Consider the following 16,734-nt stretch of genomic DNA (forward strand, 5'->3'; position numbering starts at 1 on the left):
GCACCATTTCTAGCTTTTTTTCTATGTATGTGGTATCAAGGAATTGAACCCCGGATCTTCGTGCATGCTAGGCAAGCATTCTACCACTAGACCAAACTCCCAGCCCACTTTATTTTATTTTTAATACATAAAAGATACCATCACTCTTAAAAGATGGTTATCTTATTTCAGTCAGACAACCTAACCAAAATGCAGACATTCAGTAATTAACTACTCAGGCTCATTTAAACTAGGGCCATTTTAAACTAGAATAAGTGGGGATTTATTTATTTGGACTAAAGTGAAAATAAATTCTGCCAAGCAATAGGATTTATTGTTAAGATGAAAGAAATGTTGGCAAACATGTTATTGTTGTGCTTTGGATTTTTAAATTTTATTTTGTCAGTAAAAAGTGTGAGAACCAATTTCAAAACAGAGAGATTTTCTACAATTAAAGCAGAACAAAATTAACAGGAAAATACTAAGATTAATCTAATTTTAAAATACTAACGATGTCTAAGAAGGCCAATCCCTTCGCTATAAGTATGGAATGGTGAGTGATTGGCATAAGTAGAATCTAGCCATCAATGATATAAGCAAAATACAAATATGGACATTATTTTCTAGGCTAACAAAGGAAATCATAAGTTATTTTTTAAAAAATCCAGGGTTATATGAAAATCAGGGTTGTATGTCAACAATTATAAGACAAGTACTTCAAATTGAAAGCCATTCCTACATCCATAAAAATAAACTTGATGAATATCTATCAAGCTTTGTGGCTTTCTAAATTCTACAGTATTTTTTATTCACATAGGCCTAAAGGAAAAAACTTTTGCCAACCCCAGCCCAACAACTAGAGCACTGAAAGCATTCAAAGTTTTAGTTAGTTTTATTGCTGAATTTTGGTTTAGGTCCCACAGGTTTTGTCTGAACATGGTAAACTTTCCTCTGTATATTTTGATCCACACAAATCATCTCTTAAACCACAGGACAGATCTTAGAGAAAAAAAGGACACTGAGCACTGTCATCTAATACAGCAAGGGAAAGTTCTTATTTGTTATCTTTGAGACCGATGTAGTTTTTAGTACTTTTTTTTTTCTCTTGTTTTATTTTTTTTGCCAGTCCTGGGCTTGAGCTCAGGGCCTGAGCACTGTCCTTGGACTTTCTCAAGGCTAGAACTCTACCACTTGAGCCTCAGCACCACTTCCGGCTTTTTTCTACGTATGTGGTACCGAGGAATCGAACCTGGATCTTCGTGCATGCTAGGCAAACACTTTAACCACTAGGCCAAACTCCTGGCCCCCGATGTAGTTTTTAAAAGCCTTACGTTTTTATAGCACCTTATAAACTTATTGCCAAAATTAAGATTCCTAATTGCTAGATATCTTTGGCTTCTATATCTTAACAATCTTTTATTAACTTGAATCATTCAAAGTATGAGCCTTATCGAATAGATGAAACAAAACATGGTTTGTCAAGAAAACCTGACAAAGAAAAACAAAATAAGGCCATTTGTTATCCCTAGTGCATACTGAATATAATAACATTACACAAATTCCATGCTTCAGCTGTATTAGTGACTGGTATTCACAAATGTTTTTGCTCCTACACTTCTAGCACATAATCTAGGAACATTATTTGAGGAGAAAAAACGTTAACGCACCATGAATTCTTGCAAATCAAAGAAGGGATAAAAGGTATTTCCACATACCTTAGGAATAGGATTCAGGAGAACAACACCTGATTTCTTAGTGATAACTTGTTTTGTTGTGTAGTGATAATCAATAAGCTGAGGGATGTTTGCAAACCCAGTGCCCTCAAATCGGTACAGATTCTGGAGATAAAAAATATGAATATAATGCTTTAGAAAATTACATTAAAAAATTCCACCTCAAATGAGCTAATATTGTACAAAAATGTGACGACACTTAAGATGCTTAAATTAAGTGTGCTAATATTAAAAAGTAAAAAAGAGATATAGGAACTCTAACATGTACCTTTGAACACAGAAAAACTAATTGTTATTACCAAAAAAATCTATTCACAAGCCTCTAATAAAAAAATTAAATACACCAGAGATAAAACTTCAAATAACAACATGTAGTTAGTTCTTAGACCTTAGCACTTTTGATTTCATATACTATAATCAGCAAGTAGCATTTCCTCAAGTTTTGCCAAGATTCCTTTCCTATTTCCTTCATATGGAAATAGACCTCCAAGTATGTTATTATGTGGCTGAATTAATAGCAATAAATATAACAAAGAAAAAATAAATCCAAGTGGCCATACTTTTCAGTGCAAGAACCTCTGCAACTAATATAACAAAAGCTTCCATGGAATATTCAGAGTCCACCTGCATTACACAGGAAATATATAGATACTGATACGAATGTGAACTATTATAAGATGACTAAGAGTAACTTTCCAATGGATTGATGAAGTGAGCAAAACAGAGATCACTAAAAGCTAAGGAAGGGAGATGGGGGGATAGACGGTTGGATAAATAGTAGTTACAAAATACAATTAGATAAAAGAAAGAAGTTCTAATGTTCTATTGCATAGTAAGATTAATGTGATTCAATATGATTTATATATTTTATAGAGAACTAGGAAGAAGGGTCCAAGCCACCTATAAAACTTACACACACACACACACACACACACAGACACACACACACACACGTTTAAAATGGAAAAATGTTAATTACCATAATTAAATCACTGCATATATTATCATAATGTATATTTAATCGCTGCACATTTTATACATGTACTCTCACACTATATAATTAGGTTGCCTAATTATTATGTATCAATTCAAATAGTAAGAAAAATAAGTTACAAAGCTGTCTAAATTTGGCTATTAACTGCATTACTGGAAGGCAATATGCTTTGTTAAAAGTTAAAAAAAACTCAAAAGCTTTTTATTCACAGTATAAATGAGATTCGATTTACCAGAGTTTAATATATGTAAACCACTTTTAAATGGCTATTTCTATAGCTGAGTGCAGTGACAGGTGACTGTGACTTCACCCATAGAATGAGATGGGGAAGATTCAGACTCCCTGCCAGTGGGAAACATAAATAGAAGGAACATTGTACAGGCAAGCCCTCATGAAAGTGAGATCCTATCTCAAAAACAAAACAAAATAAAAAAATAGACCAGGAACTGCAAGTATGGCTCAAGTAGTAGAGCACCAGATGTGAGCAAACAAGCCAACTGTCATCTTTTCAGTCAGATTTACTCTGGCCACCCTATCCAATACTGTACATTCATTTTCGCATCACAACTAAACTTTTCCCCTTTCCTTATTGAATTTCTTCTATAGAACTTACCAGTATCATCATATATGCTTTTCTTTTTTATTGTCTACCTCCTTCTTTATAATGTAGGCTCATAAAATGACAAATTTACTCATGTGTTTTGTTCAGCAGAATTTCCTAATGGTCCACAACAGTATATGATTTATATTTTCAGTATCAAAAAATAAAACATGTAAATGAATGTAAAACGAAATTTTAAAAGACAAGACAGCTTAGAATTGATCACAGGGCAGTTTAAACATTGATAGAGTCAAAGGCATCAAAGAACAACCTTTAATAAAAAATAAAAAATGAGTTTAACTTCATACAAAATGAATTTTCAAATCAAAATCTGTACTCATGTCATGTGTAAAATTCAAGATACTGGTAGAAAAGCCTGTGACATTCTTTTTTTTTTTTTTTTGCCAGTCCTGGGCTTGAGCTCAGGGCCTGAGCACTGTCCTTGGACTTTCTCAAGGCTAGAGCTCTACCACTTGAGCCTCAGCACCACTTCCGGCTTTTTTGTATGTATGTGGTACCGAGGAATCGAACCCGGGTCTTCATGCATGCTAGGCAAGCACTTTAACCACTAGGCCAAACTCCCGGCCCCATAGCCTGTGACATTCTTTTTTTTTTTTTTTTTCCAGCTTCCCAGGTAGTTAGGCTTAAGGCTTAAGCCAACACATGGCTGAATACTACTTATGTTATAGAAGAAAACTTTAAATATTTTTATAGTGGTAATAATGTCCAAAAGAAATGTACTCACTATGTTATCTATGTAACTCTAACCCCACTGTATATTACGTTGTCAATACAAGTAAACTTTAGGGGCCGGGAGTTTGGCCTAGTGGTAGAGTGCTTGCCTAGCATACACAAAGATCAAGGTTCGATCCCTCCGTACCACATACACAGCAAAAAGCCAGAAGTGGTGTTCAAGTGGTAGAGTTCTAGCCTTGAGAAAATCCAAGGACAGTGCTCAGGCCCTGAGCTCAAGCCCAGGACTGGCAAAAAAAATAAAATAAATAAATAAATAAATAAATAAATAAATAAATAAAAGTAAACTTAAAAAAAAATTCAAGATACTTACTTGTATAACTACAGAACTGCAGAATAAAGTAGTAGGCATTTTTAGTTTCACTTTCTTAATTTAAGAACACATCTACTTCTGGATTTAATTATTTTTAAAGCAATTACTCTGCTAGCAATTAAGATCTCAGAGTCCTAATACAGGGCAAAACTAACTCACTTTCTCAAAGATGTAGATACCACATTGAATCCAAAATCTCTAAGACTTTATTTTAGTTCTAAGCAACCAAAAGATCAACAAGAGAAAACTTGCTAAAATTGGTAAGGATTTATTTTTTGCCAGTCCTGGGCCTTGAACTCAGGGCATGGGCACTGTCCTCGGGCTTTCTCAAAGCTAGCACTCTACCACTTGAGCCACAGCACCACTTCTGGCATTTTCTTTCTGTGTATGTGATATTAAGGAATCAAACCTAAGGCTTTGTTCTTACACAAGCACTTTGCCACTAGGCTATGCTCCTACCCCCAGGACTTGTTGCTTTAGACATACAATATACCAAGTATTACATTTGAACTTATGTATCTCCACAGTTTTCTTCTAACTTTTTCACATATACATGAATTTGTTTTTCAAGTTTTATATTGCTTTAGCAATAATATGATACAAAATGAAAATTAACTTGGTTTTTGTTTGTTTTCAAAGATAGGGTCTTACTATATGGACCAGCTGGTTTCAGAGTCCTGGGTTCAAGAGATCCATCTGCTTAGCCTCCCAGCGCTGAAATTACAAACTATCTTTCAAATATGAGGCTAAAGATACTACTAATGATCTCTTATATGACTTCAAAATGAAATAATTTTAACGTATTATAGGATAAATTTCCATAAGTAACTATACAACTAATTTTTGTGTTACATTTTTCAAGTTCCTTTTCTTTTCCTAGTCCTGGGGCTTGAAATCAGGGCCTGGGCTCTGTCCTTGAACTTTCACAAAGCTAATGCACTACCACGTGAGCCACTGAACCACTTCCTGCTTTTTCTGTGTATGTGGTACCAAGTAATTGAGCCCAGGTCTTCTTGCATGCTAGGCAAGCACTCTACCAATAGGCCACACTCCTGCCCCCTGTATTACATTTTTAAATGCTATGTGAGAGTATTAAATAAGAAATAGAAGCACAAAATATGGTGTGAACATTTTTAAACTAAAAATTATACAGATACATAAGAATATAATAATGTCCAAAAACCTGAATTACATTGAATACCATAAAGATAGATAATTATTAATCACAGATCCCATAATACATAGTTCTGAATTTTTATAAAGAGTATGTTTTCCTTTGTTTCTAAAACATTTACTACATATAGGATTTGTTTCTGAGTTATCACTGTGCTACTTAAGAATCAATCATTCATACAGATGAAAAACATAAAAGAATCAAATTTTGTTGGTATAAACATTTCCAGATAAATTATCATGCAAAGAATTCAGACAGCACAAGCACATAAAAATGAGAGTAGGATTCAATGAGTCTATAGTTCAAAATATGTCTGAGTAGAGCTTCTGGAAAAAATGAGATCTACACTTTAGAATAATAAACAGGCTTATGAAAAATGAAAGAAGAAAAATCACTTCTGGAACAATTTGAAGTGAACAATTTTCCCCCATCAAATAAAACCTAACATTTATAAATACAAATAATTAAACCAGTATAAGAAAGGATTACTAGAAAGTTTGGGTAAGTTTGATATGGTATATCCTGGTTAAGTTTTATTCATTCTTCAAATACTGTCTCAGACTTCCCTCAAATCTCCCTATTTGCAAACTTTATTAGCAAGTTCTGGATATCTCTCCTTTACAACACTAAGTAAAGTTTAAAATTATAGAAAGTGTGTGTGATTTACAAAGGACTGTGAACCTCCTTCCTAGACTATGAGAGCCACCATTTTGTCACAATGTTTTCCACAGTACTTAATTCCTATTTCCTCAGAAGTGATATTCGTAAGGTCTTCAGATGGCTTTTTTTTTGTTGTTGTTTTTCTTTTCTTTTTTTAATTATTTTTAATTTAGAAGCATTCTTTTCTATTAGTTTATGGACCTGGAAAAGCCAGCTTCAGCAATTTTTCTTTTTTCATCTACATCAAGTCAAAGTTAGTTGATGTGTTATTTATTTTACATTGTTGTGACAAAGCACCCAATTTAAAAACAGAAGTTGAAGAGTTTATTTTAGCTCATAGTTTCAGAGATTGCAGAAACAAATATTTGTCTATTTCTTTAAACAAGTTCTCAAGTATTTAAGTATGAACTCATCAGTGGATTGAACTATTGATGAAGTGAGCATCCTCTTGATCCAATCACTTTTCACTAGCTTCCCTAACTAGAGATCAAGACTTAGAAACAGTTGATAGCTTTTGAAGCAGCCATGAAACTCCTATAGCCTCAGTCCTACTTTCACTTGTCATTCATTAGATGGCTTTGTTTTATTGTGGAAAAAGGTAAGTTTCCCAAGTGTCAAGTGTACGTGGGGAATATATAAAATGATGTAACAGTTTTATTTGTCGTCAAAGTTATTTTTGCTTTCCCGTCAGTATTTGAAGAAATTGAGTAAAACAGCTTAATAGGGCATAAAGATAAGACCTCAAACTTCGGATTAATCAGTCATGCAAAAAACTGCTACATGTCTAGTGACTCCCTTAAGATCCATAGAATGAATTTAATGGGGAGTTTGAAGTGGCAACAGAGTAGTAACAACAAAAAAGTAAACATATCTGGTACATTCAGTGAATTAATCCATCACCTTTAAGTTATTTAACACACAGCAGATAACCAGTAAATATCTGTTCAATAAATTAATGATTTGATTCAAGGCACTACATCATGTTTTTAAATTTTATTGACATAATTTCATATAATTTATGAGCTACAACTAATACTGATTATATTCAAGTTCCTATCTTCAAAAGATTTTAATACATAAAAGGAGTAAAATCTAATTATATCCAGCTTACTACCTTAGAATACCATAATTGTTTATCCTGTGAATACAAGTGGACCCATTGTCTGACCTCTCTGCCTCTTTCCTACCTTCCTATCCCCAGCTTTGGAAGAGTGTCTCTCTGTCTGTCTGTCTGTCTGTCTGTCTGTCTGTCTCTCTCTCTCTCTCTCTTTCTCCTCCTCCTTCTCCTCCTCCTCCTCTTTTCCTCCTCCTCTTTCCTCTCTCCCATTTATCTTCTGGGTTTATGAATGTTGCTATATAAGGCAGAATTTCATTTCCATAATGTATGTATAATACATGTATGTATACATATATGTATGTGTGTATATATACATATACACATATATTTTTTTCTTTATCCCTTTACCTGTTGATGGACTTTTATCAGGGTTTTATATCTATATTTATAAATTTGGAAAGTAGGTGTACTCACAACATGTCGATTTCATTTTCTGTGGATATACTTTAGGTAGTGGACTACCTAAAACAATATTTATTTATTTACTGTTCTCAGTAATGGTTATACTAATTTACATTCTAATACATACTGTATAAGGGCTCTTTTTTGTTTCCTCATTTTCTGCTTTTTAAAATATATGAGACAGTGTCTCATTATGTAGCTTTGGCTATACTTGAACTCACAATCTTCCTACCTGTGCCTATCAACAGAGGGGATTACAAGTATATGCACCACAACCAGTAAGTAGCATTTGATAATTTTTGTCTTTTAGAAAAACTATGCACTGGAATAAAGTGGTACCTCATTATAATTCAGACATAAATGATTAATGATGTTGAATATTCTTTCATATACATCTGTTGGACATTTGTATGCCTGCTTTCAAGAAAATTCTATTCAGATTTAGCTGATTTTAAATTTAGTTAACTTGCTCATTTTGTTGGCTTGCTTATATTTCTTCCTTTGTTTTTATTTTTATTTTTTATCCTAATTAATAGAAAGGTTACATTATATTCACCAGATAGAAGGTGCATTACTTAACATTGCTACCCCTTCTCATTTTTGTCCCCATTTCCCTCTCCCCTATGTTATTTTTTTAAATGAAATAAGTTAGGAAAGGGGGGAAAGCAAGATGTGGCTTGCTTATATTTTTGCTACAGATTTAATAACTTACTTATATACTGGATAACCACTTCTGATAAATATATACTTGCCAACTATTTAGGGGGCTTCAACATGGTCCGTTAACTGATTCCTTTACTATGCAATAGCTTTTTAGTTTCATATAATCCTATTTATCATTGTTTTTCTTTTTTGCTGACTGTGTACTTGGGATTTTATCTAAAATTCATTTTCCCAAGCCAATGTCCATATTCTTGTTTGTTTCTAGCATTATTGTAGGTTTCAGATTTAAGTCGTTAATTCGTTTGGGATGGATTTTTGTAAGTGGTGAGAATAAGAAATCGTGTTACATTCTTCTGCATGCGGATATTCAATTTTCCCAGCAACATTTATTGGGATTTATTAGGTCCTTTGCCAAAAATCACTTGGCAGTATAAATGCAGTTATTTCTGGGTTCTCTTTTCTGTTTCATTTGCTCATGTGCTTACTGTGTTTTCTCTCTTTTTATGGGGCAGGGTTTTGGTAGTATTGGGGCTTCAACTCAGCCCCTCTTGTTGGCAGGGAGGCATTCTATCACTTGCACCAAGCCTGCTGCCAAATTCATGGTGTTTTGATACTACAACTTTGTAGTACATTTTAGGTAAGATTTACAATGCCTCCAGCTTATAACATGTAAAGTTCAGAACCAGCACTGAAATCCATGTCTACAGAGTTCAAGCTCCATGCTCTTTTCATGGTTCCATTGTTTCATCATTTTCCTGTTCTCTACAATCCCGTAATACCTTTTCTTTCATCCTTAGGATACTTACCATTCCATCTATACCCAAGTTTATAATCTAACAATAGATTACAAACTCCTTAATTAGAATACATTAGTTACCCATGAAATAGATGTAAATAAATGCTCTTATGTGCAGGACTCATTTAAGCAACATCTGCATGAAGAAACAGAAGATACACTTACACAAAATGAAAATGAATTCTAAGCTGTCTATCTCACTTTGGACTCCATTTTTCACTTCCTCTCAGAGCACAATATTACATATAACGAAAACTCACTAGAATAAACTTAGAAAGTAGAAAACCTGTAACACTGACTGAAATACAACCTCAGCCATCCTTAACAGAGACAGTAGCAAAATTTTAATGACTGACACAAAGCAATAAAATGTTCAAAGGTTAACCTATAATGATGTTTTATGTTTAAATGACAATATTAAAAGCCAAAAATAATTTGCAAGTGACTTTTTTCTGTGTTTCTAAGAACAATAAATTTCTGTAGTGACATTTTAAGCAAGATAGTAAAAATCTTTGATTATTTAAAAATATAGTGCCTTTTAGAGAGATCAGAAAATAGAAGGTAATATTCATGTCAATTATAGCTAATGAATTTTATACCATAATAACAGCATATTACAAATACCTAACAGAGGAGGTATTATACACTTCCATAATTTAACTTCCATAATTTCAAAATTAAAGTGTTTGAGAAGGAAATTAAAGGAGAAATACTGTTAGAAAAAATATAGTTTCCAAAGCAGTAGATTAGATGTATAAAAGCAGACAAATATGATAATTAAACTGGTCAGAATACTATGCAAAGTTAAAAAGTGTCAAAAATATAGTACATAGCTTAGTGAACTTATTCCTTTCAATTTATCTGAATGATATTAATTTTCATTTAAATTACAAATTTTTCTGTAGGAACTATTTTAACAAAATATTTAAAGTACATATTTACTTATTAGAATTAACATGTCAGGCAAGGAAGTCAGAAAAAAAATTAAATGCTAATTTTTAAGGGTTGCAGCATTTATCATAAACCATCCATATTGTATTACAATCATACCACAATAAACTATATGGAAACATGCATATAAACTAAGCTGAAAACGTACATCAACATATTGTATGATAAAGTGTCTCCTTTGTCCATCAGAATATACAGAAAGGACATATTCACCGGGTTTCCCATGACTCTCTCGCACCAAGAAGTCTCCTTGTTGTTTTAACAGATCTTGTGCTTCTATTCTAGGAATTGCACCATGGTACCAGTCTTGATCCGCCAAGGGCCTCTCACTTACAGAGATCACATCAGAAAGCTGAACAAATATTAGTTAAAAATTAATTAGAAAAACATGTAATCTATTTTCTGATAAAATCCATAACAATGATACAGAAATCTTATATAGACTTCTCCTTTACGTTGCTATGTTAGAAATTAAATGATGAACATTGTTAATTTTTAAAGAAGTATCTTCTGGAGCACTAGGGCTGAAGTTTAACCCAAATGCTTATCCTTCAATACTTGTTCTTTCAGTCTAGTACACATAGGTAACACAATACAAGCATTTCAAGATAGAATGTATATACTTATGCTAATATAAAATAAATCTGTGTCAGGAAGCTGAGACCTGAGCATCACAGTTCAGAGCCAGCTGTGAGACTCCTATCCAATTAACCACCAGAAAACCAGAAGTGATACTGTGTATGGCTCAAAATAGTAGAGTGCAAAAAGAGCTCAGGGACAGAGTCCAGATCCTGAGTTCAAGCCCAATGACCCCAAAAAATATAAATAAATCTGTGTAATACAATGTATCAAGCAAAGACACTATGAAGAAAGAGAGGTATTAAGGAGGGGCGTGGTTCAAGAGGAAGAGTGCCTGCCTAGATGATGTGAGGCTTTGACATAAAAACTCAGGGAAAATGGTGAGTGGTATAGTGCTTGCCTATCATGCACAAAACTCTGGGTTCAATTCTTCAGTATCACGTAAACAGAAAAAAGCCAGAAGTGGTGCTGTGGCTCAAATGGTAGAGTGCTAGCTTTGAGAAAAACCCAAGGACAGTACCCACACCCTGAGTTCAAGGTCCAGGACTGGCAAAAACAAAAAAAACAGTACTGACAAAAACAGTGGTGGGCAGGGAGATATTATTACAAAAGAAATTTCTCCAAATAACTTCATTCTTATTCAAATTAAGCACTTAAAAAAAGAATTAAGTGTGGATCAATGTCCACTTCATTGATTTCAGTAGCACTATCACAGGTTTGTTTGAAGCTGCCTTGCTGGCCTTTTTTCACTTGTCTGATTTCCTCATCCTTTGCCTCTGCTACATGACTAGTCTTGCTTCTGCATAGAATGGGAAATAAACCCTTGAGAGAAATATCTAAAAGCAGTATGGAAACACATGGCTAACCAAGGGAAGGTTTTCAGCCATGAACACATCAGAAAAGGTAAATAAATTACCTATCCATTTAGGAGAACAAATAGTGATAGTAAATGGCAGAGATAATTAAGGGTTACTATATTTCATCTAATTCATAGATGTAAACATACAGGTTTTCTGATCACAAGCAAAAGGTTTTCTTGTGTTGTTTTGTGTGTGTGTAAGAATAGGTCTTAAACTCAGTATGTAATATTTTCACTCATTGGCTTGTGCTTCACCAAAGCCATGACTCCATCCCTGGTTTGGCTGTACTTTATTCATTCACAGGAACTAAATTGTTATCCTAGAAAAAAAAGAGCCATTCATGGGTAAGATTTAGTAATTTAGACTAACTCAAAGTTATAAGAATGTCTCATGAGAAAATAATTTATTAGATGGAAAAATAAGAATAATAAATTCTATAATCTTAATCTGAAATATTCCCCAAAGGTTCATGTGTTGAATGGTTTGTCTTTAGTCCACGGTACTACTGAGAGGTAAATAACTGCCAGATGGGGGTCTGGTGAGCAGAGTTAGGCATTGGGAGGGGTAAGTTCTCCTAAGGTACACTGAGATCCCAGCTCCTGCCTGTCTTCTCTCTCTCCCTTTGCTTCATGGCTGACAGAAGTGAACAACTCCTGTACCTTATACATCTACCATTGTTCATTGTCTATGCTGGACTAAAAGCAATGAGTGGAAGTAACTGCACCTTTAAAATCTCAGCCCAAATAAAACCTTCTTCCTTATAAATTGTTCTTCTCAAGTGTTCTATGACAGCAACACTAAATAACATACTAAATAAAAGGCTAAATTCACATCTAATGTTTTACAGGTTGTTATGAGCTGTAAAATCAAAGGATGACACTATTTTTGTAGTAAATAAAAATTTATTTTGCCTTCATCATTCCCACTGAATCAAAAGAATAAATATACTGCCCTAATTCCCATTTTCCAAAGCTCACTACATACATTGGTTAAAAAGAAAAATATAAAATGTCCTAAGATACCTTAATAAGACCATACATTTTGACTACTAGTTCTAATTGTTATATTTTAATTTTAAAATATGCACATGATTGACTATAATGGGATTTCTTTTGCAACTGAAATGATCACTTTCTTTTAATTCTAATGATATGTAATTTTCAAAAAAATGAGTTTAAAGAACAAATACAATCCAGCCATATCTACAAGATAAAGAAGAATATTACTTAAAAAATAAATGTATAGGGGCTAGGATATAGATTAGTGGTAGGGTGCTTGCCTAGGTTACCCAGGTTCGATCCTCAGTACCACATAAATTGAAAAGACTGGAAGTGGCACTGTGGCTTAGATGTGCTAGCCTTGAGAAAAAGAAGCTCAGGGACAGTATCCTGGCCCTGAGTTCAAGCCCCAGGAATAAGAAAATAATCATCATCATAATAATAGTAATAAACAGCTATATAATCTACCCCCAAATTAACTCCTATATTCTGATAATAGTTTTTAATTCTTAAACAAGTAGTCAAATACACAAATATCACAATGCTTTTAACTATTGTAAATGCACTTTTAAAATAATAGTATGGTGGGGGAGGAAGATGGCGCCGAGACAATAGGGACGCTGCCTAGCTCTCTCTCACAAAAAGAGAGAACCAGGGAGTCCCACGAATCAATTACCTTAAGAAATCCACAACAACAAACTCAAGAAGCAACGGAAAAGGAGCCAAACTGGAAAAGAAATCCAGATAAAGCTCACATCCAACTTTCTCAAAGAATTCGGAAGGTGAGGACCCCTCCCCCACCGCGCCGGCTCCAAGCCAAGAAAAGCAGCAGCGGAGGAGGTGGTGGAAGGAGCCGGGCCAGGCAGAACCGGGCAAGGCAACCAGGTCAGCAAGCCATAGAAGCAGCGGAACCCAGACGTGGAACCAGAATAGCAAGCAGCAGAACCCAGACGCTGACCACAAGCAGCGGCGGGGATCCCAGGGGAGTGAAGGATTCTCCAACACCGTGCAGCACCCACAGACAACGCAGAGGCGTGAGTACTGCAGCGGGCCCCCAAACACAGAGCGGGTGCCAAGCCACAGAACTTAACTCAGACCCCTCCACCCCGCCTGAGAAGAGCAGGAGCAGGGGGGCAAGGAATTTAAAATCCTGTCCCTTCCCTCAACAGCCCCCTCCCCCAGGCAAATGACTGGAGATTGACAGGTGGGCGGCGCTAAGACCCAGCACCCCACCAAGGGAGGCGGAGGTGTCACAGCTCCCACCGGCCCACCTGGTTCCTCTCCTAGGCCTCTGACTGGAGACTGACAGGCAGGCTACGCCAAGACCCAGCACCCCACCAGCGGAGGTGGGGGGTGTCCCAGCTCCCACCCGCCCACCTGGTTCCTCTCCCAGGCCACTGGGTCTGGAGAGTGGGGAGCACTGTGTCCCTGCCTTACAACAGCGGGTGGGGTGTACGGGACAATAGGAGCCAGCATCTGTCCCCCTCAAATCTTGAGCTAGGCATTCTCCAGCTGGGAATCCTGAGCAAGACAGCACCGAGGGGCCCCCCCACAGTCACAGACTCTCTGACAAGGCAGTAGGTAACTGAAGGGCCCACCAGCAGCCAAGCTACCCTTCTGAGAATCAGAAAGGCACGCTCCGCCCTTGGAGCACACATCCTCACTTGGGCCCCGCCCCTGGGAACAGAGCAGACAGCTGCAGGTCCTGCTGAGAGCCCCTGGAAACTCCCAAACCCCAGACCCTTGGCTGGGGGCATGCCCCTAGAAGCAGCACAGGAAAACCAACCAACCGCCCAGCACGCTGAGACCTAAGCTTGCAGATCCATCCCACAGCCCACTGTGAGGCCACTGGCTGGGCTGAGAGCTAGTAGTACAGCAGCACACAGCCTCTGGGAATCTACCGAACACCTACAAAAACGGCAAACTCTGACATAGTCAGCAGAGGAATCAATTTGGCTGAGAACCACAGGTATTCACATACTCCCAGAACCACGGTCCTAATCCAAGCAAAGACCGCTACCTACTGACCACAGAGCGAACTACAACAACAGTTCTCAATGCCGAGGAGAGCTCAAAGAAGAATCACGACATATATAAATAATCAAAGTCCCACGCAAAGCCCAAAAGGCAACAAGAGCAAAGGGACGAGAGAGATGTCACCATCCCAAGAAATGATACCTGAAGAGACACGAAACATGACCCTATTCAAGGAGATGATTGTGAACATGACTAAAGAGATTAAAAGAGAATTCCAGAAACAATTCCAGGAACATAAGCAGGAAATCTCCAAAGAGCTCCTCGAATTCAAAAGAGAAATGGAAGAAAAGATTAATATCCTCAGAGCAGAGATGAACAGCTCAGCGTCCACACTTCAAGCAAAAATGGAGGCATTAAGCAGCAGATTAACGGGGATGGAGAATAGAACATCAGAAACGGAAGACAAAACACAAGAGCTGGAACAGAGAATCGCCACCTTGGAAAAATCAGTCAGAATCTACCAGAGAGAGCTCCAGGAACTGGCAAATGCAGCAAAGAAGTCTAATCTTCGTATAATAGGGATTGAGGAGGGGGCCGAATTCCAGGACAAAGGTATGCAACCTTTATTCACCAAAATCATAGCAGAGAACTTCCCCAACTTCAAAAGGGAAAATACTCACATTATTGAAGGTTTCAGGACCCCAAGCAGGCAAGATCCTAGAAGGAACTCACCTAGACATATCGTAGTAAAGACATTAGACCCGAATACCAAGGAATTGATCTTAAATGCTGCAAAAACAAAGAAGGAGCTATATTATAATGGGAAGAACATTCGAATTACAGCAGATCTCTCAAGGCAAACCCTAAATGCAAGAAAAGCTTGGAAAAACATCATTGATGTCCTGAAGACCAACAACTGCCAACCCAGACTGATATATCCAGCAAAACTAGCATTTACATTTGAGGGAGAAACAAGAATATTTCATTCCAAAGAGAAGCTTTATGAATACGTGCACACTAAACCAGCGTTACAAAGAATACTAATAAACCGAGAACAAATTGTAGAACATCAAGAACCCCCATCAAGAAGCAAACATCTATTAAAAAAAAAAAGAGAGAAAGAAACTTAGAAGTAAAAATAAATAACAACAATGGACAGTGACCACTTCTCCATAATCTCCCTAAAAGTGAACGGGCTAAACAATCCAATCAAAAGACACAGAGCAGCAGACTGGATTAAGAAACAAGACCCATCCATATGTTGCCTCCAAGAGACACACCTCACTGCCAAAGACAGAAACAAATTCCAAGTGAAAGGCTGGAAACGAATTTTCCACTCCAATGCACCATGCAAAAAAGCAGGAGCAGCAATCTTAATCTCCGATGAAATTAAATTCTCAGTAAAATCAGTACACAAAGATAGAGACGGCCATTATATATTAGTAAAGGGTACAATCCATGCCCACAATATTACAATTATAAACACAGGAGCACCCAAATTCGTCAAACTCTTTTAGAACTACAGAACAAGATAGACTCAAACACAATCATTGTCGGTGACCTCAATACTCCACTCTCAAAAAAATGACAGGTCAACTCAACAAAACTTAAACAAAGACACCATCGACTTAAATGACACCATAACCTAGCTGGGCTTAACAGATATACACAGAGTCTTCCACCCAACAGCGAAACTTTTTACATTTTTCTCAGCAGCACATGGAACACACTCCAAAATAGATAATATAATACTTCATACAGAAAACTTAACCAGATACAAGAAGTCTGATATAATCCCATGAATCCTATCAGACCACAGTGAAGTCAGACTAATTCTGAACAATGCAGTCAAAGTCAAAAAACATTCAATCACATGGAAACTGAACAACACACTTCTGAATAACCCCTGGGTAACAGATCAGATCAGAAATGAAATTAAAAACTTCCTTGGATGTAATGACAATCAAGAAACATCACAAAGAAACTTATGGGACACAGTAAAGGCAGTTCTTAGAGGCAAATTTATCGCACTACAAGTGCATATTAAAAAGACAGAAGAAGAGCACGTAAATAACCTTAAAAAAAACTGAAACACCTAGAGGAGCAAGAAAGAGTTAATTCTAAAACACCTAGAAGGACAGAAATAGCAAAAACAAAATCAGAAATTTCAGAGATTGAAATAAG

General features: G+C 36.2%; 1 protein-coding gene across 26 annotated transcripts in view; it reads right to left on the minus strand.

Annotated features, from left to right (window-relative positions):
* Fer (FER tyrosine kinase) overlaps positions 1-16,734 on the minus strand; it is a 432,292-nt gene that overhangs the window by 209,537 nt on the left and 206,021 nt on the right. For 25 of the 26 annotated variants that reach the window (XR_016535240.1, XR_016535241.1, XM_090331531.1 and 22 more), the window contains 2 exons: positions 10,285-10,488; positions 1,695-1,817 (listed from right to left, as the gene is read on the minus strand). The exons of the other annotated variant lie outside the window; for it this stretch is intronic. Coding sequence is in view for 23 of the 25 variants with exons in the window: in XM_090331531.1 (XP_090187657.1) it covers positions 1,695-1,817; positions 10,285-10,488 (327 nt within the window). In the remaining 2 variants the exon portion in view is untranslated. The remainder of the gene's footprint in view (positions 1-1,694; positions 1,818-10,284; positions 10,489-16,734) is intronic. 26 annotated transcript variants of the gene reach the window in all.

This window comes from Megascapheus bottae, chromosome 4 (genome assembly GCF_031878675.1).
Source record: "Megascapheus bottae isolate mThoBot1 chromosome 4, mThoBot2.hap1, whole genome shotgun sequence".
NCBI lineage: Eukaryota > Metazoa > Chordata > Mammalia > Rodentia > Geomyidae > Megascapheus > Megascapheus bottae.